Raw genomic sequence first — 24,327 nt, forward strand, 5'->3', positions numbered from 1 at the left:
AGGAAAACTTTTTATGCAATATTCTCACGAAGTATCTAGACTTTCACTACCATAACCAAGAACGACAAGAGCTAAAAGGGGGAAGATCCAGCGGGTAAATTTAATCTCAAAAATTATGTTAAACATGTGAAGTTTAATTAGTCTTGATGGATTTTAAGCTAATTGAAATTAGTCATGGCGATTTGTTGACACGAGCTTCCTTCATTAAAAAACGAATTTAAATGACAGTTGGCACAAACAATTAAACCCCTAAAAATGTTTAATGCTTAGAGTTATGAGTTCCTCTTTATATTTGTTTAAATCACTTCCCCCAGCGTTTAACGGAAAGATACCATAGCTTAGTTTAAAGAGGCCAGCTGTTTCTTCTGTTTTCAATAGAGCCACTTTGATTTTAATGTGCCTCCAAGTTCCTTGTTTTAGGGGTATATGACATGAACGCCACAGATGACCGACACGAGATACAAAGGGTTGGACTCTCACCCAGGTGTGTAGCCAGTGCCTTAAATAAATAAGTGTGCAAATTTACAGTTGTGTACAGCCATTGTTCTGGCATTGCGCGTGTATATATATGTGCATATATGTATATAAGGCGTAGTGGTACTCGACACTGGACCAGTAAGGGTCCCCACGCTAACCAAGCAGGGGACCCTTTATATGTCAAGACAATATTCTAAATAATAAAAAAAATATACATGAAATGTTGTTTAAATTAAGTTAAACCACTAAAAACTAAAGGAAACAATTCAATACAAAAGAATACAAAATTATTGAAAGTTACAAAGCAATATTAATTTTGTTGTCATGAATTAGAAGGAGTTAGATACTCGTCTCACAGGCCGTAAATTGCAGTGAGCAGTAGACAAATTGAAAATAAACTGTAATGGCATGATTATTTCCAACAGTATTATACTAATGAAGCGTTCAGGTATAATACAGTTTTCACAGTACGATAATGACATTATAGTTGCACAATACATGTGACGGCACCTTGTGTGCTGCCCGAAATGTGCAATCAGTCATGTCGAGCATTAAAAAGAATTTGATGCTCATTAACTCGCTGTCAGGCGAGAGGTATTTGTTTGTGAGCTGGGAAATGGGGATGTTAGCAATCATACAACTGGAGCCCTGATTTTTTTTTATTTTTTTTTTGTATGTTTACACCAGCCTTTATGCCTCAGAATAAATGTAGCATAACATGCCAATTACAGTTAGTGACTGTAAAGGATACTAAGGCTTAAACAATGTTGTTTTTTGGGCGGGATAGTTTAGTTGTTTTTGCATTTGGGAATTTGTTTGAAATCATGCAAGCAATTTAAAGAACAACAGTGTCACTTACGTTGATCAGTGCCTAATGGGAAAAAAAATACCCACATGAAAAACCTGAACGTGAATAGACATGGTTAAATGCCATTTTTCACTTGTACCCATCAAGGTTTAGTGTTCTTGCAGTAATGTAAAATCATTCTGACAATTATCTGTGTGAGTGGAAATTCTTTTCTATTTTGATGATTTGATATTATTTTCATCCCTTTCTTTTGTTTATGGGACAATTTGAAAGCTGTCCAAGATGATAATGACATATTATTTTGAATTTTTCCAGCTTTTTATTGTGTTTTTGTAGCTGTTAGGTATGTTATGAATGGGCCTTATTTGTCAAAAACCCCCTTCTGTCAAAAATTTGCTTTGAGATATTTTCATAGTGTTTAAGTTAACGCATTGTGTCATCAGCACTCAACCCAGACAGAAGTGTTTCTTTCTGTTATTTAAAGTTACTAATGATGATGATAGAGATAACAGTGGTGATGATGTGAGGGCCTCCTTATTTCTTGCAGTACATTTATGCATCTTAGGAGGACACAACATGTAGGTGGTGAGTAGTGACAACCCTTTTGAGATTTTTGGGCAACACAAATGACAGTGAAACATTAAACAAAACAGCCACACAAAGACCAGGCTTTATTGTAAACTTGGTTTAAGAAATAAGAAGACTATAAGATATAAATGTCTTATATCAGTTAACTGATATGCATTCAGCTTCCAAAGACACACAGTGACTATATTTCTCCTCAGAGTCAGCCAAGAATTTAAATATAGAATTTTACAGTGAAAACTATCAGCCTATTAGAGAACCCAGTGACCATTTGACATTTAAAAAAGTACACTTTCAGTCATTTTACACATATTCATAATTATTTCACATTGAGAATGTCAGCTTCATTACTGCAAATCAGCTGACTTAACTCAGATCTTTATGATTTAAAATATTCCTTATTGAAAATAAATGAGAAATGACGATATATGTGACAAATATATGAAATGTATGTGACATCATTATGTCTGCATTGGGATGATTTACAGGTACTACAAATGACCTATTGTTAGAAAAAGTCCAAGGAAATGAAGAAATTAACCAGAAAGTAGAGTTTTTGGAGAAAAAGCCATGGAGAAAAGCTGGTAAGTATTGTTGTTTGACCTGACACATCAATGAGATTCTTGTATGCATTCAGTAATTACATTCAGACCTATTCATTACCATTTAGTGTTTTTATTTTAGGCGCTAACATCTCAGATTACTTTAACTATGGTTTTGATGAAGAAAGCTGGAATGCTTACTGTAGGAAACAAGCAAAACTTCATGGCATGATAAGAAAGGTAAATGCTAAAGACAGGGTAAGATAATGCTATCACTAATGTGATTTAGTCAGCCTTCTTTTTAAAGAGACCCTTCACTTAAACAGGAGAACATAGTTAGGAATAATAAATCAGACTGAAACTTGAGAAATTGTTATTCTGCTCAGGCCCAGAAGAGGCACACTGGATATGAAGAAGAGGAGGTGTTTTGTGCTTATTCTTCCCCAGGCAGACCATCTATTGTAGCTTTCAGGTCAGTAATATGTCTTCTCCATACTGTTATATTTTGTGCCTTCAGTCCTACACCCTATATCCCATTCTATGCTACTGCTCTGAGCTCAGAGCCAGAAGAAGCTGGCAGCTGGTTTTTTCTGTTTGTTTGTGACACGGCAACTATCTGCCTGATGCCATCTGTTTTCTGTGATCCTAAGATGTGCTCAGCATATTAGGGTTGTTTTGGCAAGGGATTGCAAAATGTTGAGGTAAACACAGACTTATGTTCATCTGTTAAAGCCCAAGGCAAAATTTCATCGAAGGTTAAAGCTTTTTAAAAAAATTTTAGGCTTTGTGCCATTCTTTTTTCCCGTATTTATATTTCATACATTTATGATTTATCTGCTAACAACAGTGACACTACTTTGTGATCATAGCTTGTCTTGGGCACAAGTCAATGCTTATTTACAGTTGTGCTTTACTTGAGCAGGGTAAAAGGTTTAAGCAGAGACTATTTAAACCACTTTTGTTCATTTGAAGATAAGAAGACTTATCTGAACACAAAATAACTGTGTTAACATTCATAGGCCAATTGGAGTCAGGAAAAACCCTGATTAGTATTTCCATTTTAGGTTCTTTAATGTAACCCTATGCCAGCAGAAATTAATGCAGATTTTTACTCCAACTTTAACAGCCGCGGTAGTTTTAGTTAAAAATTGTAGTAATTCATTAGAATTTAGTGTAATAAATATATAATTGTAGAACTGATTAGGCGAATAGCGTCTCTGTTTACTGTATACTGTTCTTTTGATACATTAGATGATTTAGGCACTGCTGGTACATTTATAAAATGGATGAGCTGGAGGTGCCATCCATCAGTGTGGGAGCATTGGACTTTTAGATGACACTGAATTTGTGGATCGAGACAATAGAAAAAAAAAAGAGATTTTCAGCTTTCTGTAAATGACCTCCTCTGTTGCTATTCCAGCGGTGTGTTTTTCCAAGCCATGACTCACTAATGAAAAATGCTGCAGACAAGTGCAAATATAAAAGGTTTGGCATTTTGACGTCACAGTTTGCGATTGCAGCGACCAATTCATCAAACATAACTAGATTGGGCTTTATAACCCAGTTAGTGCCAAATCTTTATGTGTAGACAAGTGTGTTTTTCCTGCAAAGAGATATTTTTGGTGCATTGCTAAACAGATTTCAATTAAAATTTTTAACAAATCCTGTTAATTTGGTTTTGATTTATTCGAGGTCATAAATAACACTGTGAACAGACCTCTGTCAAATAGGGTAACACAGTTGCAGGGGTTTTGCTTTATGGATGGATTGTGCTTAGATGCAAAGTAAGTCATCAACGAATCAAAAAAAAAATCGTGTACACACTCATGAGGGGCCTGTTTTTTTTTTTTTTTTTTAATGCTAGGAAAAAACATTCACTCTCAGCAAGCACTTTGCAGCTATTTATAAAACCATGCTTTCAGCCATTGAGTGAAGCTGTCCCATGCAAAACAGGTTCTTTACCACTGCTTCTATTCATTTACTTTAATGGTGATTAAGATGTCTGTTGGATGCCTTGACCATCATCTGAGACTGACTGACAGAAATGGCCAGCCAGTTTAAGATCTGTCCTACTTGATGTCATTGTTCTCCATCGGCAAGTTTACCCTTAGGAGGAGGACACAGATCTGAGTCATGTGTGTGTCATGTCTCTCTCCCTATGTGACAGCGATTGACCAAGACCCTCTTTATTCAAAGAGGGTCTACTGTTTGGTTAAGGAATTTACTAGTGTGTTACATGATAATGTAGTAAAGATTTTGGTTTGTTTTTGTGCAGCTCAGGTCAAAAGTGTTTGTGTTCTCAGATCTGGAGCAAAGAGACATTAAGGAGCTGCAGGCACTTCCCTATTGAGTTGCCATTAGATGTAGGCGTTTTTACTTTTTTATGTATGCTTTTCTCTACTGTTGATAAAGTCCTTGTGACAGAAGCGGGTTAACATTCCGCTTGTGTGCGTATGTGTGTGTATGAGCTCACTCGGGGTGAGTGTAGCAGGGTTTAGGGCTGTAAAGGGCTGTTTTGTGAAGATGGCAAGATGACCCAGATAAGGAGGTTTAATGCGTTAATGGACCTGCAGGGGGTTTAAGTAAGGACATTGAAAGTGACATTAGGATAAATGAATGTCCTGTTTTTAAAAATGTTATATAAGTGCACATCAGCATCACATTAAAAAGAAGGATTTATGTATGAGAACCCCCACTTGCCTTTTTTAGGACATTATCAAAACATTGTATGTATTTGTACAGTCTTTATCATATTACCTGATCAACAGAGATTCAGATCCTATCACTAATTTGGCTGGAGGACAACCTGAATCCAGCAGAGAGGATGGGCACCAATGTCATAATGATGGAGGCAGCAACACTCAGGTATTATGTTAGTATGGGTTTAATAAGGATGGGCACCAATGCAGGAGGACCTGAAATGATCAGTCTCGGAAGCTATAATTAAACCTTTTGGCATGAACCAACCTGCAGACAATTGATTGAACTATGGGAATTTCAATTAACATAGCATTTTTATTGTGTTCCGCACAGAATTTTTGTAAAAAAAACTATATGTGTATTAAGCTACTGGTTCAGCCTACAACTTTATTGTTGATAGTTTGTCGCTGTCATTTTTTTAAATGAGATTTCTTTTTATTGTTGTCATAAATAACAGTAACTATCTTTATTTTTCAGGTTGTTTGTGAGATGTGCCATTATGAGGACAGCAGTAATACTAATCAGCTGCCACCTCCACTCAGCAAGAACTCTTTCTTTAAATTTATTAAAAAGAGAGTTCCACCACGTAAGTCACTCTGCTATTGGAATGCAACACATTTACTTATATTAATGCTTATTTACTATATTTACAAAACTATTTGAGAAAGGTTCTTGTATGTTCTTTTTCATGTGACATGATAATTATGAACATGTGAGTTATCTGCGGGAGAATATTTAGATTTAATACTAAGATTTTCAGGTGTTAAGGCCCCAAAGAGAACCCTCTGTTGGACACATCATGCATCATGCAGCTGCACAAATGACTAATAGCAATCAGACCATGTGTTTGTGAAGCTGCAACACGTGTCATAATAAATTATCCTGTGGAGTTGAAGGACAGAGGTGAACTTAACTGTGTGTATACGTGTGTATCTCTGCACCTGCCTGCATGTGTTTGAAGGCACTGTATGGATATATGTCTTCCTGCAGTCAGGTATCTAGTGCTGTCCAGGTGGGAGTCCATCAGTCTTTAGACTTCCTCTTAGTCTTTGCAGTGAATCATATTGAAATCCAGGAAGGCTCCCTGGCGCAAGCACACAGCTGAGCACATGCCATATCTTCATCTTCAAAGGCTCTGAAATAGAAATGCCGGCTTAGGCCTGCTTGCCCCTTACCCTCCGAGCCCCATACTGCACAGCAAAACCCGTGCCAGAGCCACTAATACAACCAAAATATCAAACATCCTGCCGGCACCAGCTTTGAAGTTATATGCATAGCTTTAATGCCGACCACTCCCCTTTCTTTAAGTTATAGGCCCTGTCTCCTTGTGTGAGGCAAATGTGTAGCATGATAAAAATAGCCCCTGGTAAAAAAAAGAAAAAAGTTGCTGGGTCTGCAGATTGAGGCACGAGAAAAGTGCTGAACAGACCCAACTGTGGGGAATAGGGCAGAGGAAAAGAAGGGGCTGTTTTAATTTTTGGTTTGTTTTTCAGTAAGGTCACATTAGATGCCAAGTGTTTTTCATAGGTGCACATTTTGGAGTGGAGCTGTGTCATTACAGGGTTGTACTTGTGTCATCTATCAGTGCAGCACAGTGAAGGTGATGCTGCCTGCTGCTGTGCACTGCAGCTAATCTTCCATACAGCTGGTTACTGGGTCACTATAATCACTGTAGCAACAGAGCTTGTATGTGAATGTCCTCGCTGACTGAACTGAGCAGATTTTTAAACTCTTTTAAAAAACTGACTATGCAAGTAAATGCCCCGTGATGAACAATCAGAGCAACATTAGGACTATTACCAATAAGACTTTTTAAAAAAAATGCTTTTTTAACCTTATAATTTTTTTGTTTTGTTTTGATTCATAACATAAAAAAAATCTGTGCCCTGTATTGATTTTCAGCTTTAGAGTGGAGAATGCTAGTTTTCTTGTAAAGAGCTGATGGCTGTGCTTTTAACAGGTGACAGTGTAATGACAGGATGCTGTCACTGCAAGAAGATTTATGCACATCTGTCCTTGCAGATTGCTGCATCTGAGAGTATGGGAGACAGTAGCCTTTACACTAACAAAGATCACTTGGGCCTGTGCTGCAGTGCAGAACAGCAGCCAGTTGTCCCATGTGAAATATCAGCTCCATCTAAAACACTGCAGCCTGTAGCTCTGTAAAGCATTAGCACGAGACTCAAAACCACGCAAAAACAATCAGATGCAATTAGCCCTCAGCCATTTGCTCTCTCATATGCTGCCAAGCATGCAACTCTAGCCTCCATCAAACACTCACTTGAGATCACCACAGGTAAAAACAATTACTCACTCACGCTAACCTTGATGGCATGTTTATGGACAAGCTGCTGTGTACTTTGTGCATCTGCTTGTGTATACAGTATGCATTGCATAGCATTCCATTAGCAAAGTTACTAATACTGCCAATCACATTTTACAATCCACTTAGATTTTCTGTAGTATAATTCATTCTACAAACTCTTTGTGATGTCTCATGCAGTGACCTCATCTATTTGCAGTAATGAGAGCTTGTCGCAGATGTTTTTTTACATGCTGCACTCTTCATGTTCCTGATTATTCACATCATGGAATCACATTAAAGGGAATTACCTGAAGACCCTCCAGGCTACACTCTCAGACTTCGATGTCTTGAATTTTGAGAAGTTTGTACGTGTATGTTAAATTCTGCTCTTTTCTTTGGGTGTCCAGGTGTCTCAAGTATCAAAAACCGCACTCCTCCATGAGCACTTCGGCCCATCTCAACTCTGTGGAACTTGTATTTGAAAGGGAAAAAACAGTGTTTTAGATTTATTCACAGGACGGCATCTTGATGTTCTTTTCAAATTCAGGCAGCTCATATGTACAGCACACATAGCAGCTCATATTATTCTTCCTCCTGCTTCAACCAAGCTGTTTCTAGCCACTCTCACGTTAGGGGTCTTTAAAAAAAAAGTAGGAGATGGTATCCAGATGTGAATGTGTGCTTGTGCCTTGAGTCTTCAAAGGAATCTCTCTATATATGTGTGCTTGTATGTGTGTCTTTATGTGTACACACATTGGCTCCGTACAGCAAGTGTGAGAGCTGATTTTGCAGCTTGGTCACGTAAAATTTGAGCATTATAACAAGTGGGTCCATTAAGTGTGCACTCAAGCATTTGACTTGTTCTGTTTTATTGATGGAGGAAAAGGCAAGTAGCACTTGCTACATTTTGTTGCACTGACATTTTGAGGCTGATCTAATTTCTTAAGATTAAAAGATGCAGCACTATAAATTATGAATGCATGTTCCTGGTAATGGGTTATATTTTTTCATATTCTTTTATATTGTTTCTGTTATTTGTCTTGTGTTTCTGTTATTTGTCTTGTGTTTCTGTTATTTGTTGCTATATTAATAATAACAAAACATCTTCTCACGTTTAATGTATGATTTTAGACTATTTCTGTTTCCATTTGATTAAAATATTTGGCCTGTGTTGGACAAAATCTGCATTTGGAATATGTATAATATTCTAAACCTTCTAAACTGTTAAGGGGTACAACCTTTAATATGCAGCTTTTTCGTGAATTTTCATGCAATAATTAAATAATTATTTTCTTTGCTCTAATTAAAGCAGCAAATTATTGTGGGTATATTATTATTTCCCTTTTGAGGTTGAATGTAGTTACGGTATTAAAATCTTTTTTTTTTTTTTGGAATTTCAGTATTACTGAAGAGAACAATAGATAACTTTGCTGTCTTCTTTTCCTGCTCAGGTCCCCAACCTCCCTCCTCTACTGCTACTTCGGTCAGGTAAGCCCTATAATGTGTCTATCTTTATGCATCAGTTGTAGGTCAGCTCTATATGTAATGACCGTAATGAGGAGAAACTGAAGGTTACTGTGTCAGTGAAAAAGTGAAAACCGGACTCCCTCACAAATTCAGCAAATGTGCAGGGAGGGAAAGAAAAATGTTACTCAGAGACTGGACTAGAAATCATTAGTCAAGCGATTATTACGTTAGTGTGAAAGGAAGTAACTCAAAAGTTTGATAAAACAACTTCTGAAACAGACCAGGTGTCTCTAGTTAGACTCTAAAGATCAACTTGGATTGGGGTTTCTTTTCTGTACACCATGCACTGTTGCTCATCTTCCAACTGAATCAATGGCCATATAAGGTAGAAAGCAAGATAGCAACCTTGTTTGTTCCTCCAGTCTCCTGTTTATCAGTATTCCAGGCACCCCCTCCACTCTGCTTTTCCGATCTATGTCACAACCTGTCTGCAAACTCCCACATTTCAGCAGTAATTTACACAACTTAGATCACAAGTGGGCCACGTTGCACCCCTCTTGCATTTTCTTACACGTTAATGAATGCAGCCCTACTCCATTTGTGTTTGCTGCTGTGCTTGTTTCACTTGGATGCTGTCTGTATCCAGCCTTCCTGAGTCCAGCTCTGTTTGTCTGTCTCACTAGCTTCCTGTTCCTTCATCTTTTCTCTCTTTTCTCATTCCTATTTTTTCCCTTCCCCTAATTTGCTGTGTCTGATGTGTGCCTAAATGTGCTCAGTACTTTGTCCATAAAGATGGTTTTTCTCACATCTCAGTCCATCTGCCAAATCCTCACATCCTTCAGGGACTTACTGTTCCTATGAACTCTGCCAGCCATCTCCTGTGTGCTTTATGAATAATTTCCTTTTAAACTTTAAAAAAAAAGTATACACATGTGCAGTGATAGTCCTGGTTTCACTGTTGCCTTTCCCTTGGGGCTATTAGGAACAGCAGGTATTTCTGGCATCATCTTGGCCTTGACATGCCATGCTGCAATGAGGGCCAAGGGTCCTGAGGGCTTCAAAAATACTTAAGATCTGATTAGACTGTGGCAATTCTACAACATTGTTCCCTTATAGTGACAGGATGTAACAATTAATCTCAAAATGAAAATGTCCCTTTGTAGGAAAATTAACTAACAAACAAAAATCACTGGAAAAATTATTCAAAATGAGCTAAATTTTAATGTGGTAAAGTTAACTGTTCAGGCAGTGGTAGTGTAAAATCATGTTCATCTATGTTTTATACATATCTCACAATAATATTCCTTTAGTCATCCTAGAGGGAGGCCGAATCAGTATAAAAACTGTGATCTATTAATAAAGGAACGTTAGAGCATGATAATGACTTGCATGTTTGCCATATCTTCCATAGAGTTTTATCACACATCTATAACTTTATTTTGGTGTGTGTTCAATCAGTCTCCTCGACCAAAGCTGTTGATTCTGAGCATTATCAACCTTCAAGTGTATATTACATTACCAATCTTTTTGGGCTTTGCTACCTGTCACATGCTCAGAGAACCAGACTCCCTCTTCCATTCATTGATTCTTCTCCATTCATAAGTAAGTCTTTTAACTTCTTGTGCATCTGTTGAGCCAAAAATAAAATTCCTCAGCGATGGAACTGTTTACTTTTGGATTTATGGAGCAACATAACTGGGCTCACACCTGTTGGAAAGGCGTTCATTTGGATGAGCTTCAAACAAAAGCCAAGTTCACATTCAGCTCATTCGGAAGTTTTCAGTTGGAGGCAAGTGTGCCCTGGCCACGTGGACGGACAGAAGACCCAGATTTTATCAGTAATATGCCCTCCATCCGTTCCTCTTGCGTTGGCGAGCACACACTATGCCTTGACAATGAGCCAGTCACTTCAAACACTTGGAGAACACAGCTGTGCATTTGTAAAAGTGCTTTGATCCTTTTGCAGACCCGCTTCTTTTATTTTTTCCTTCACTGATTCATCTGTAAATTTGTTTGCTCATGCGGTTTCCTTTTTTAGAATGCACATTAACATTCCTTAAACATTAAAGACAGTAAACAGACAATTACAAATACAATCTGCCAGAAGCAGATAAAAAGAGACTGTCGAGGGTCATCTTGTAGCTGGATCCAAATTGAGGATGCAGGAAACAGGAAATAAGCTCAAAACTCAGCTTCAATGCTGTAGGGAATAAAGAAATCCAAAAACATTACAGAGCAGAACCAAACAATCCAAATACCAGAAACTTTCTGGGAACACATGGCAAGGAGATACACAGCAATCAGGGACAACATAATAAAGGACAAAGGGAGACGTAGACGATAGACACAAGAAAATGAGAGTGTGGTAACAGGTGTGAAAACAGCCGAGGACCTTTAACATAATGACACAAGAAGAAAAACTTGACACAAGACACAGAGAACAATGGTCACCAAAATAAAGCAAAGTGACCCACAACAGAACAGGGCGACAAGAATAAAGTGACACAACTAACAGGAGAACAAGAACGAGAAAAAGACAAATTCCGAGACAAGACTGAGAGAACCAAATGGCATGACAAAAGGGAATTATCTAATAAATGGCACAATAAAACACATAGTATACATAATAACTATAAATAATACAGAACTGGAATATAAATCACATTTCAAAACCAAAAGAATCATTTATACAGTTCTCAGAACTCTGGGCCTCAGACACATACGGTTGGTGTAAATCTATGTGTAATGTATGTTGTCCTTTTGTTAGATCTGCTAATACTACTAATTGTATGTTTTAATAAATTCTGCTCAGTAACAGTAATTTGTCTTTTTAAAAAAATTCAAAAATGCTATCATGAAAGCCTTCTTAATGCCATTTATGGAAACTGAAGTTTGAAAAAAAGAATGTAAACTTGGATCATCTGTAAAGGTCTGATGTAAATATAGGATTTTCACATATTTCTTTATTTTCTATTTTCAGTGGGAACTCTACAAGTTTTAACAGCCCATCAGCTTCATCAAGTATGTACATTTGTCCATAAGAGATAGTGTTTCATATTTATTAACTGTTTCAAGATAGATCAGTACTGTATATTACACTGTCTTAGTGAACCTGTTAGGTATGGTGTCCAAGCACTCAACCATTCTGAAAATTACCTTAGGCCGTGCTCTCTCATTCATATTTCTCAGCTGTCTTGAGTATTGGAAAACTGAATCATAATCCTTACTATTCAGCTCCCCTACATATTCAGTTTGAACTTCCAGTATGTGAATATATTTACTAGATCTTTTTCTGTGTTAACCGTTAGAGAAAAAGAAATAGGTGAGAATAGGTGAGAAGAATTGGTTCAAAGCTCAGAGCTAATTGCTAAACAAATGGTAATGCATGTGGTTGTTAGTTGCTCTCCCCAATTTTCTGACCTGGTTTGGTTCTGTTCTTTAATGGGTGTATCATTTTTAATCCCAGGAAGAATCACCATCAGCCCTGGAGTGATTGATACCACCAAGGCTCGGGAATGCTACATATTGCAGGAAAAGCATGACAAGGATAGAGACAGATCCAGAGCGCATGGTCAAGATAAAGAGAACAAAAGAAGCAGAAATAGAGAGAAGGAGGGCTGCTCCTCTTCCTATTATAGGTTGGTCTATGTGAACTGATGATGATTTTATTTAATGTATGTGCTTCAGTTTGCACTTTGCATTTAGCACAGTGTACTCTATCCTTTTGTTCTTCCTTTCTCCACTGTTGGGTGCCTCTGCAGTAGTTGAATTTGAATGTCTGCTGTGCAGCTGTGGCCTTCTGGATTAGGCAACATATAATATATTGGAAGTAATCCAGATATTCATTCTCTCCTGGCCTTGTTCAGTATGTGTGTATTTGCAGCCTGCCTGCACACACACACACTGAGGGAGAGAGAGGGCAAGAGAAAGAGAGCAAGAGAGAGAATTTTGCTGTAGAGCAATTGAAAATTTTAGATAAAAGACAAAAACAGAACCAAAAAATGATCATGAGGTGCAGTGTAAAACTCTGTAGCTCTGTTTTTTCAGGTTAGACCAGACAGGGACAAGATATTAGTGCAATATATGGTTGTGAAGCCGCTTCTGTGTTATGTTTGCTGTCTTAGATGGCAGAGAACCGAAGAACCAAAGTTGCTCAAGACAAGTGTTAATAAAAAAATACACTTTAAAAAAGAGTTGCTTTTTATAGATTAATTAGTTCTCTAAATAATTAAGTTTGTGCTTGAAAATACAGACATAAACGACATTATTTTAGTATTTGAACTTACCCAAAAATGTTTCTATTAACACAGCTAAAGGCATTGTATTTGTGAGTGGTTACCCTCTTGGCTCTCCAGCTGATCGCTATAAAATAAACACACTATTGTGAGAAATGGCCCTAGTGAAGAAATGCATACTATTGCAAAAGAGCATAAGGCCATTGTGACAGAAATCAAGACTATTGCAAGACAAGGAAAAATTATTGCCAGCACAGGCATAACTATTTCAGTTTTTCTGGTGCAGTGAGATGAGGGAATAACTTGCTATATTTGCCAGTTATTGCCAGAGAAAGATTGAGTTTGCACTCCTCAGCATGGAAATTGTTTTTTCTCTCTCTCTCTGAGGCTCACAGCTGATCGGAGCAGTATAATTTCCTCTCCAATTTTCACATAGTGCCCTACTACCCTATAGTGTGACAGCCTGAGCGCCTGCTGTACAAGCACTCATACATGCTAACATGTGAACAAGCCAAATCATGCCCTACATTTCTCAGTGTTGACCATTAGCCAAATTTCTATTTAATTATTATTAACTTAGACAGCTGTCAACTGTAATACACACAGGCACATCTTTTCACACACTCCTCAGCTGACCTGAAGCTCGTACTATAGGAAAAGGCAGGCTTATAGTATTGTTAGGTTGCGTGGGGTTTTACCTTCTGGAATAGGAATAGGTTCATGTACAGTTCTTTTCTAGTCTACCAGACATACAAGCACTCTTTTGTGTATTATCCACGTAAGTGCTTTCTATCTAACATTCACACACATTCATTGAGAACATCCTGGGGTTAGTAACTTGCCCAAGGATATTTGACATGACTGGGACAGTCAGGGGTCAAACCACCATCTTCCGATTAGTAGATGGCCTGCTATTGCTCCTGAGCTACAGCCAACCCCTTTTGCCTCTAAATACTTGAAACTACAAATATATGCAATGCAGGTGAAATTCTTCTGTTTCTTTGGCTTCAAAAGCTGTAATGTTGTTGATAACAACAAATCCCTGCATCAGCTACTGTAAAAGCGTTGCTGGTAATTAACTTGCAATTAAAATAAGTGCAAAATAGCAAAAATGACAAGCTGAAGTATTTCTTACTGTACTGGGCTCTGTTAAAATATCCTTACATGCTTTTCTGTGCTGTTCAGCACTTTTCCTACTTGAAGTGGTGAGCATTTCATTGAGTGTTTATGCCCTAGATGTTTGAATTCAGGTTTATACATATAGCTCAAAGCAACATTTTGGGTCAAATAAGGGAAGTGGGACATGGGACAGATGGGAAGTTATAGGCTAAATGTAGAAGATCTGAAGAATGGGAATCACATGTGCATGACAGACACACAAGAGATTTAGAGTCATTCTACAGATTTGGTCCCAGCTGACAGGACTATTCCTTTGGCCCAGTGTGTGCTCCTCACACGTTAGTGGCTCTGCTGACGTTTTTGTCCTACATTCTGGTCAGATGATCAGAATTCAGATACGCACACACACACACACACACACACACACACACACACACACACACACACACACACACACACACACACACACACACACACACACACACACACACACACACACATGCATATGTACAAGTTCTATGTTTTTGTTACGCTGATTTATTACTGGGCTCTAGATTATTTTTAGAGTAGGCCCAGGGGGATTTATTGTTAGTGTGTGTGTGGGCAGGACAGAGAAGCAGATGGAGACCTCCATAGCTTTGCTAGCCATCCTTATTGTTCACTGACTAAGTCAGTGGGAGTGTTACATGTATGTGTTATTCATTTAGAAACTAGCTAGCCTATTTGTCCTTTGCTTACTCATGCACACAGGCAAAGTGTGGCAAGAGGTTTTCTAAGTATCAGCTACTGGTTATTAGCTGTGACTGTGACATCATGCCTCGGATTTAACCCCACTACTAATAGATTCCACAAGGCTATTGTTCACCAGTACATTTATTCAGACCGAGTGATATATTGTACTTTTCGGGCACACATTCAGTCTGAGTAACTGATTGGCCATTTGGTCAACACTTGCCCCCTAACTGTAAATTTTAGCTTTGGATGATAAACGTAACTTTTTCCAGCTGGCAGTACCTCAGATATTCTTCATTTCCTTCATTCACACATATGCCCGACCTTGCACAACACAGTGACGAATTGCAATATCCTCTTTTTCTTGACATCAGTTCACACAAGGCATAGATCTAATACCTCTTGGATAATTCGATCAAACCTGGATAATAACGGAATTAAGAAATTCTAGTGTGATAAGGAAATTAAAATGATAATTATCTTCTATTAGGTTAGATTAAAAGCATCATTATGCTCCAAGACTCGCTTCAGCGTTAACAGAGGGTATGGCTCACATTTTATTAAAAAGGAGCTAATAGCTGAAAAAAAAAGGTTTGCTGGTATGTTGTGCAACCAAATCAGGCTATTGCTAATTCGGAACAAAACTCCTGAAAGCTTAGCACGTTATTACCTTTGCACTTAATTTATTAGTTGAATTATTTAAAGAATAACATTTCAAAATTACCAAAGTTTTGCCTGTGTTAGGGGGAAACAGTTTTTTCATGCAACTTCATTTTCATCATTTTTGAAACATCAGATTTGGATTTAGAGGTTAGAGCATAGTCTAAATTCCCATGTATTTCTTGATTTTCCTCGGCTACTCTTGTGCCTGATGCCACACTTATCCTGGCCTCAGGGTCTGTCTTGGGGCCTGGACATTCTTTCACCTACATCTGTTTTTACTTTCCTTTCACCAAAGTTTTTTTTATTATCTCTTAGTGTGACATGTTTTTGTCTTTCTCTTTCAGTATCATTCAAGAAACTCATTTTTTTCCCAGAGCTGGTGCCTGTGCCAGATAAATTTAAAAATTACTTCTACATTGTTTGCCTGTCAAGTTTCAAGTTTTATTGTCATGTACAGATAACAGTGTAGCCACATTTATCCATAATGAAATTCTTTGCCTCGTGCTCCTCAGCTTTACATGAGCATATAGAGAGTGTGCAGTTATATTGAGAAGAAAATAACAGAAAATAGCAGTTTATTAGTAATAAAATAATAATAATAATAACAACAATAAAAAAAGAGAGGAAAAAGTATTAAATATTAGAGAATTTAGTTGGTATTTACATTTAAGACAAGTTGGTATTTACAAGTTTGTGCAAGAGTATCTGCAGGTTGTACAAAGTTGTGCAGTGAGCATTTAAGTAGCATTTGTTGAAGTGACAGTGTGCAGAGTCCTGTAATTGTAGTGAGTGTGTAGTGGTGTGTATGGAATGTCAGCAGTTCAAAAGTCTGATAGTTTGTGGTTAAAAACTGTCCCTGTGTCTGGTAATGCGGGTCTGGATGCTCCTGAACCACCTGCCGGATGGCAGGAGTGTGAAAAGTCTGTGGCTGGGATCAGAGAGGATCCGCTGTGTCTTCCTCATGCAGCGCTGTGTGTAAAGATCCGGTATGGCTGGCAGTTCAGTCCTGGTGATGCGCTGTGCTGATCTCACCACCCTCTGCAGAGCTTTGCGGTCCAGAGCATTACAGCTGCTGTACCAAGTGGTGATGCAGCCAGTCAGAATACTTTCAATGGTGCATTGATAGAAGTTTGTAAGTATTCTGGGGTTCATGCCGAATCTTCTCAGGCGCCGCAGGAAGAAGAGCCGCTGCTTTTGTGATCACACCAACATGGTGTGACCAGCTCAGGTCCTCGCTGATGTTGATGCCCAGGAATCTGAAGCAGCTGACTCTCTCCACCTCTGCTCCTTCGATGTGGATGGGGGGTGTGGGCTCCTCTCTGCAGTCTCCTGTAATCCACGATGAGCTCCTTGGCTTTGCTGACGTTAAGCAGCAGGTTGTTGTCGCGGCACCATGATGTCAGGGCTCTCACCTCTGCCCTGTATGCTGTCTCATCTCCATCAGAAATGCAGCTGATGATGGTGGTGTCATCTGCAAATTTGATGATGGTGTTGGAGCTATGTGTTGCTGTACAGTCGTGGGTGAACAGGGTGTACAGGGGGCTGAGCAAACATCCCTGGGGGGCACCTGTGCTGAGTGTGAGTGTGGATGAGGTGTTGCTGCCGATCCGAACCACCTGAGGTCTGTCTGTCAGGAGGTCCAGGATCCAGCTGCACAGGGAGGAGTTGATGTTCAGGTCACGGAGTTTCACGATGAGTCTGGATGGTATGATAGTGTTGAAGGCGGAGCTATAGTCGATGAACAGCATCCGCACATATGTGTTTTTCTGGTCCAGGTGAGAGAGGGGCAGTGTGTAGTGCAACTGCTATTGCATCATCTGGTATCTAAATTTCAACCTCAACCTGGATAAAAATAGAACAGAAATTATTTTATTTGGGCAACTCAACACTTTCGATGAGTATGACAGCACCATTGGTCTTTTAGCTTCTTACTGTCACCCAGTTCAAAGAACCTTGATGTGATTTTTGACTTTGCTTTTAAGATAAACAGATTAGCTCTGTTGTTACCTGTGTATTCAAATGAGGCTCCACAGTAAGGTGAAGGCCTACCTCCCTCCACATGACATTGAGAGAGTAATCACACCTTCATTACCTCTCAGTTTAACTATTAATAATTCTTTGCCTTTATCAGTTGCTCCTAGCTTCTTCTGCAGGCTGTACAAAATGCAGCAGCTCGCCTTTTGACAGAAAAGAATGGTCTAATCACATTACACCTGTACTGGCCTCTGTACTGGCTTCCAGTCCATTTCAGGGTCTGTTTTAAATTTGTATTACTTGTTTATAAGAGTATCAGTGGTTGTTTTTACAGCCCTACATTCTTACTAGAGCCCTGAGGTCTATGAAACTATTGCTCTTGGACATTTGTCAATCCAGGCTCAAAAACAGAGGTAACACAGCATTTTTGGTGGTGATCCCTAATCTTTTTGTCACGGTCTGTGTCGGCAGACTGTGGAGAGGTGGGGAAACAGGACCCAAACGCCAGACTCTTCAGTGCAAACAGTGTTTATTTACAAGGTGGTGAAGTAAGCAGCAATAAATCCCCTAGTGTCCCAGACTCCCATGTCGTGTCTTCTTCCCAAAAAGTCCCAGTGTAGTGCTCTCTGCTCCAGTGTCTCTGCACTCCCCGTGCTCACTGCTCTCTCTCGTCCCACATTCCTCCTGAGGGAAAACAATAGAGGCAGCCATTAACACACTTTATCCCAGCAGGCATACACTCACAGACTTTCCGACTACGCTAGAAGACTGACGTGAAGTCAAACGCAATAATCCAGCGTCGGTGGAAGCTCCATCGCTCTTCTAAATAGCTCCCCCGACGAGCCCAGATGAGGAGCAGGTGTGTGGCAAGGACTTCGGGTGTGGCCAGTCCTCAAGCCAGGCCACGGCCTGAAGGTGCCTGTAACTTCGCCACAGAAAACCGCAACACACACACACACCTGCCTACATACAGATGCGGACAGAGACCAGAGGCAAAGCAGACGACACACCAAATGAGAATAATAATAATAATAATAATAATAATAATAATAATAATAATCACAACAACAACAATCATAGTCCCCACTGCTCACGGACTCCGAGTCCCCAGAGCCGGTCTGTGACACTTTTAAACAACCTAATCTTTGACAAAACAGTTGCACAGTCACTCAATCATTTTGAAACACTGCTCGACACTTTGCTGAGCAGGATACCCGGATGTTTTTATTGTTTTAGTGTGTTTTTTAGTGCATATTTATTGTTGACTGGTTATTGTTAATTATGTATATTTTATATGGCATGAAATTTAAAATTTTAAATGTGCTATAAAAATTTGACTTGACTTTAACTTACATATTTCTAGATGCAGGCACTATAATATCGGCTATAACTCATAGTGACCGTACAGCTTTTATATCTTTGTTTTAGGACTTTCACTCATTGCCAGAAACACTTGTGTGCTTGCTTGCTGTATATTAGCTGATCAAGTCATTGCATACTAGTTATATTTTACGAAACATACATGTTTCTCACATACAATTTATTTAGTCTTAGATTTATACTCCAATGATTGTAAAATGCACTGACCCTGTCTTTGTTCTCACATACTAATATACAAAAACTGAATAAGGTGAGATTAGAAAGGGTTAGAAGAACATAGCGTTTTACTATTTAAATGAGTCTGATTTGATTTGTGCCTTTTATATGAACCTGTGCAGAAGTAGAGCATAAAACCCAGAGTTAGTCAGCTAATTACTCATTTTATACCACCGGTTATCTAGCAGAGAACATTGAACCAATCCTACATGTCAGTTAATCCAAAACAATGTAATTTACCATAATGAACATATGTAGAAAATTAAAAATAAGGACAACTCTTTCTACCTAAATATCAAATTTCTAAAAAGTGTGTGAGCTTAACACTATGTATAAATTCTGCTATGTGACCTTGATACAAAGAATCTACATGTTAATCAGCTCTAATATGCAAAAGTCCTGCATGTTTATCACAAATTCAAATAGAAGACGTAAGCTTGACAACCCCAATAAAGATTGCATTATTTGGCCATGATTGTGTTTTAAATGATAATTACTACAAAAGAAAAAAAAAAAACAAATTTCTTTTTCACTGCAAAGCAGTCATCCCTTGCTATACAGGTTGTGTTAATTGAAAAATTGTACTTTGTGTCCACAACACCACTCTCTGAAGAATCAGGGTTTCTCAGTCAGGTTGTGAATTCTACGGTAGTGCTCATCCGGTCAAGCTTGAGCACTAATTTTGAATAAAATAATACAAAAAAATATATGTGAAAGGAGGCTTTTATGCTATAATTTACTCTTTCCTCTGGAGTCATTTGAGTGTGTTTATGGTATTATGTGTGGTGAGATGTTTCTGTGTTAAAACTAATGGCTTTGAGCAAGAACAAATGTGGGCCTAGAGTCCTAGTCCCTGCTGCTAACACAAGAGCTGTCTACAAATATTGAATATATTTAGCTTTTTACTTGCAACAGTTGCCCCTTAAGGCTCTCTCTCTCTTTCTCTGTGTTGTTCAAGTGAATGATAATAATTACTCCAGCTATGTGTGAGCACACTGTCTGCATAAGCAGCGCATCATCTGTACTTTTCTATAGACTTTTTGGAAAAACGGGACGTGAACAGTGCCTTTAGTCTGATGATTCTTAAAGGTCAGGCTGATTATTTTAAAATTACAGACTATTGCTGTGCCAAGGTGGCGAGATGAGCAAGTTAGATAGAGAGGGGAAAAATTATTTTAATACACTACTCATTCACTCTTAGCAGTGGGTAAGATTTTCGCTGTAATAAAACTAATGGTGCTGGCAGACTGAAAGATGTAGAACACTGAAGCAGAAGGAAAAGATTTTATTTACAGAATTCTAAAATAGGAAACAATGTTTCTTTGAAGGCAGAGAACTAGTTGGTCTCTGTCTGATAACATAGTTGCCATTAAGGTGGGCAAGTAATTGGTGAGGATCCAAAGACTTGATGCATAGAAAGCTTGCTGGTAAATATGGAAAACCAAGAGCAGACAGAAAACCCAAATATAATTACGATAAATCAGTCCTGATATTCGGTAAACTGGTGACTGGGAGATGAAAAAATGTATGAATATGAGTATAGATCAGAGACCATGTAAAATAAAAATACAGTAATGAAGAATATTTCAACATTGCTGAGTTAATTCATGTGGTGGAATATAGAAAAAGAAGAAGAAGAGGCAATGAAAGCACAAGATAAAATTCAAACAATCAAACAAAATCATACAAATTTAATTTGGAGGAGATAAAAAAATATGTATCCACATAAATGTAAAAACATAATGATTAACAAACTATGTTGGAGCTAACCCATGTTGGGTATAATGTGTTAGAAAGTAACACGTAAAATTTTTTCAGAAATGGAGTAATGTAACAAGTTACTGCGATTCAGTAATCACATTACAGTTCCACTTATGTTGTTACTTGCATTATAAAGTTATAAAGTTATCTGCATTCAGGACCGATAGAAAGACAGAAAACATCAAACGTCTATATTTCTACGTACTTGTGTTACAGTCAGCCGATATTGGTTCAAGGCAGAAAATGATGCATGGGTCTACAAATTTTGATGAATGGAGATATGGACACTACTTTTATTTTTATTGCATGAAAAGACAAGAGCATAAAGGTAAAGTGGAAACTGCATCCAGGACAGAAACAGCTGCATTTTACTTCTAACTCAACATCGGCACTTTGGAAATATCTGCACAGACAGCATGCTAACACAAAGCCAAGAGCCCACATTGATGTTAAAGCTGAGTGTATGCCAACCTGAGTGCAGCGGCATTTTTTTGAGTACCAATACCTTCACTGGTGTGGATGATTTCACAGCTGTATTTAAATGAATTATAACTACTCCACAACTTCGCCTCAGTGGCCGTCTTTACTACCACAGTAGTACTGCACCCAAACGCACTTTTCTTGCCACTCAGTCCACATTCTTTCATGATGCTTTCAGGTATCTGAATAATTTATCACTCAATGTTCTTCCAAACACTTCATTGCAGTAGGCAAAATCCTCCAGTGTTTTCCTTTCTTATAAGTGGCAAGATGATGAGTTGAGGTACATTTGCTACTTCTGTTGATTTGTTCTAATAGAAAATACGTTTTCTCGCAAGAACACTATCTGAGACTAATATCATCTGAAAGTTATTCATGTCCCTCCATACTATGACATTGGATCAAGGAAGAGCTTTTCAATTTGTTAAATGCCCCTGGCCTTAAAAGAGCAACAACAATTTTTAGCATGGTTTCTTGCATTTTTGCTGTGAACTGAATTACAAAATGAGAAACTATGCTAGCAGCTTAACCCTTTGATATTTACAACCAAGTCAAGTTACTTGAAAATAGTAATTAGTTACTAATTACTGATTACTTCTCCAAGAAAGTAATCCTGTTACTATACTAATTACTTATTTTCAAAAGTAATTAGCAACTTTATTACTTAGTTACTTTTTAAAAACATAATCCATCATATAATATTGAACCAAATGAAAAAGCCTCTTTTTTTGTTTTATTGGTTTTATTCTTTTAACTACATGCACATTGCATCAAGCAAAAATTTAATTGAATGCAACAGTCTCTGAGTGGAGATTATTTGTTTAACATTTAAACCTATTTTCTGCATATTCCAGCATATAAAAAAATAAATAAAAATTTTTTGTGTTTACACTCACTCTTTCAAATAGATGCAAGTAAAACACAGCAAAAATGTGCCGCAGCAGTCATGTCACTGGGGGGATCTGGGTGTTCCTCTGTGAATTTCACATTGCTGTGGCAGCGTGATAGGTGCTTGCTCAGATTTGAAGTTAAATTTTTCGCTGTAGAAAGAAATTTTCTTACCACGCAGAATGTACAGGAGATGCTAATGTTCTTGTCACTTTTTACAGAATCAAACTTAAAGTAATGTCAGTACTTTCAATCTTTAAACCCTGCATGGTTGTACTCTCTCCCGCACTTTATATTATCCATTGTTAATCTACACACGTCTGTTGCACACGTCGCATGTTCGTACATCATTGTCATGAGACACTCTCACAAACAAACTCACGGTTTAGTAACGCAGCATGTTTATGGGAACGTAACAGTAATCGAATTACTTTTTTGCAATAGTAATTACTTACTTTACTCGTTACTTGAAAAAAGTAATTGGATTACACTAAGGTGTTACTGACCATCCCTGATAACAACAGAGGAATTTCTCATCATTTTTCAGTTGTAAGCAGTGTTCTAGGTGGTTTGACCGACAGTTTAACAAGCTGCCAGCATAATGGGATAAAATCCATGACATCAAATATTACAAAACAGAGCCATTACATTGGTCCAAAGATGTAATAAGTACCACAATAAAATAGGTTTACTGGCCAAAAAAAGCAGTGCGTAAAACATGTTTAAACATCCTTTTTTCAGGCATTTTTAGCTATTTTTAATAGGATATTTAGTACCTAGAGAGAAAATCAGGCAGAGAATTGGGGAGTGACACGCCTGGATCAGCCTTTTCCTGGTCTTTAAGGTACCTCAAGGTGCTCAATGTAGACACAGAAAAGACCATCTCACTCACTTATAGAACCATTGGACTATAAATTTTAAACCATACATGTTTGCAGCTGCTTTGTCCAATATGTCTCCAGTGCTGATTTAGACTGATTTCACCATGTTTTTGCATGTGTGTTTCCAGAGGTCATATGAACACTAGAATTTAAAACTTATAGGTAACTGCAGTGTGGATGTGTGGCTTTTATGTAAAAGGCATGCTGTGACACTTGTATTGGGCTCTTTGTTACTCAAAGTGGAAGCCGGGGGGAGGTTATAAAAGCTAACACAGTGGTTACAGTTTTAATCCCTTGAGTCATGACTTATCTCTCTTTCACTGGAGCAAGAGAGCAGCAGTCTTCCTGTGGGTCAACAGGCCTTTCCCCCCCCCTTTTGTGTTATGTCCCAATGAGAAACTCTCAAGTTTTATCAGTAAGTAATGTAAGAATAAAATAAAAACCATTTTGTTTTCTGCAACAGGGAAGCGCAAATGAAGCACAGGGAGCCTAGGAACCAAGGGTACAAGTATTGCTATGACAGAGGCAGTGGAAAAAAGAGAAAGAGCAACAAAGATGGATCACGAAAAAGATCAGAAAGGTCTAATGAGAAACAAGCGCACTCACATATATGTAAAAGGATGAAAATACTAGAACTAACCTTAATGATCATTATCTTGTGTCTTCAACAGCAGCAGTGTCAGGAGCAGCAGAAGTAGCAGAGATGTTGGTGGGAACAGGGACAGGAGACACAAACAGAAAAGAAACAGAAAAGCCAAGACATGTAGGAAGAACAAGGAAACCAGCAAGTAGTTCTCTCCTAACAAAAAAGGAAATTAAAATCTGACTGACTTTCAGTCTCCCAGCCTGATTAACAGAGAACTGCCCTATGGCCTCTTACATTATATTGTTTCGGAAAATTAATTAATAGATAACATCATTCACAAATTAATATTTTCAGTAGTAATAATTCATTTAAATTAATAATTTTATTTGAAAAACTAAGGATAATTTCATGAATGTTTAGTACACTATGCTTTCATTGTTTCTTTTTCTGTTGATTTTCTTCAGATGAAGGGAATGTGTACATGTAGCTTTGTGAATCCCAGGGTGATATGCTTTTAATCATCTTTGT

At 38.1% G+C, this 24,327-nt stretch overlaps 1 protein-coding gene across 1 annotated transcript; it reads left to right on the top strand.

The window, feature by feature from the left end:
- The first annotated feature begins 25 nt into the window (after positions 1–25).
- On the top strand, positions 26–24,072 carry fip1l1a (FIP1 like 1a). The gene is made up of 12 exons (XM_080877559.1): positions 26–484; positions 1,833–1,870; positions 2,359–2,454; positions 2,555–2,652; positions 2,799–2,884; positions 5,181–5,277; positions 5,590–5,698; positions 8,869–8,905; positions 11,865–11,905; positions 12,351–12,522; positions 23,677–23,793; positions 23,885–24,072. The coding sequence occupies exons 1-12, from the start codon at positions 432–434 to the stop codon at positions 24,003–24,005; spliced, it is 1,065 nt and encodes a 354-aa protein (XP_080733685.1). The 5' UTR covers positions 26–431; the 3' UTR covers positions 24,006–24,072.
- Positions 24,073–24,327: the final 255 nt, after the last annotated feature.

Source organism: Rhamphochromis sp. 'chilingali', assembly GCF_963969265.1.
Source record: "Rhamphochromis sp. 'chilingali' genome assembly, chromosome: 3".
Lineage (NCBI taxonomy): Eukaryota > Metazoa > Chordata > Actinopteri > Cichliformes > Cichlidae > Rhamphochromis > Rhamphochromis sp. 'chilingali'.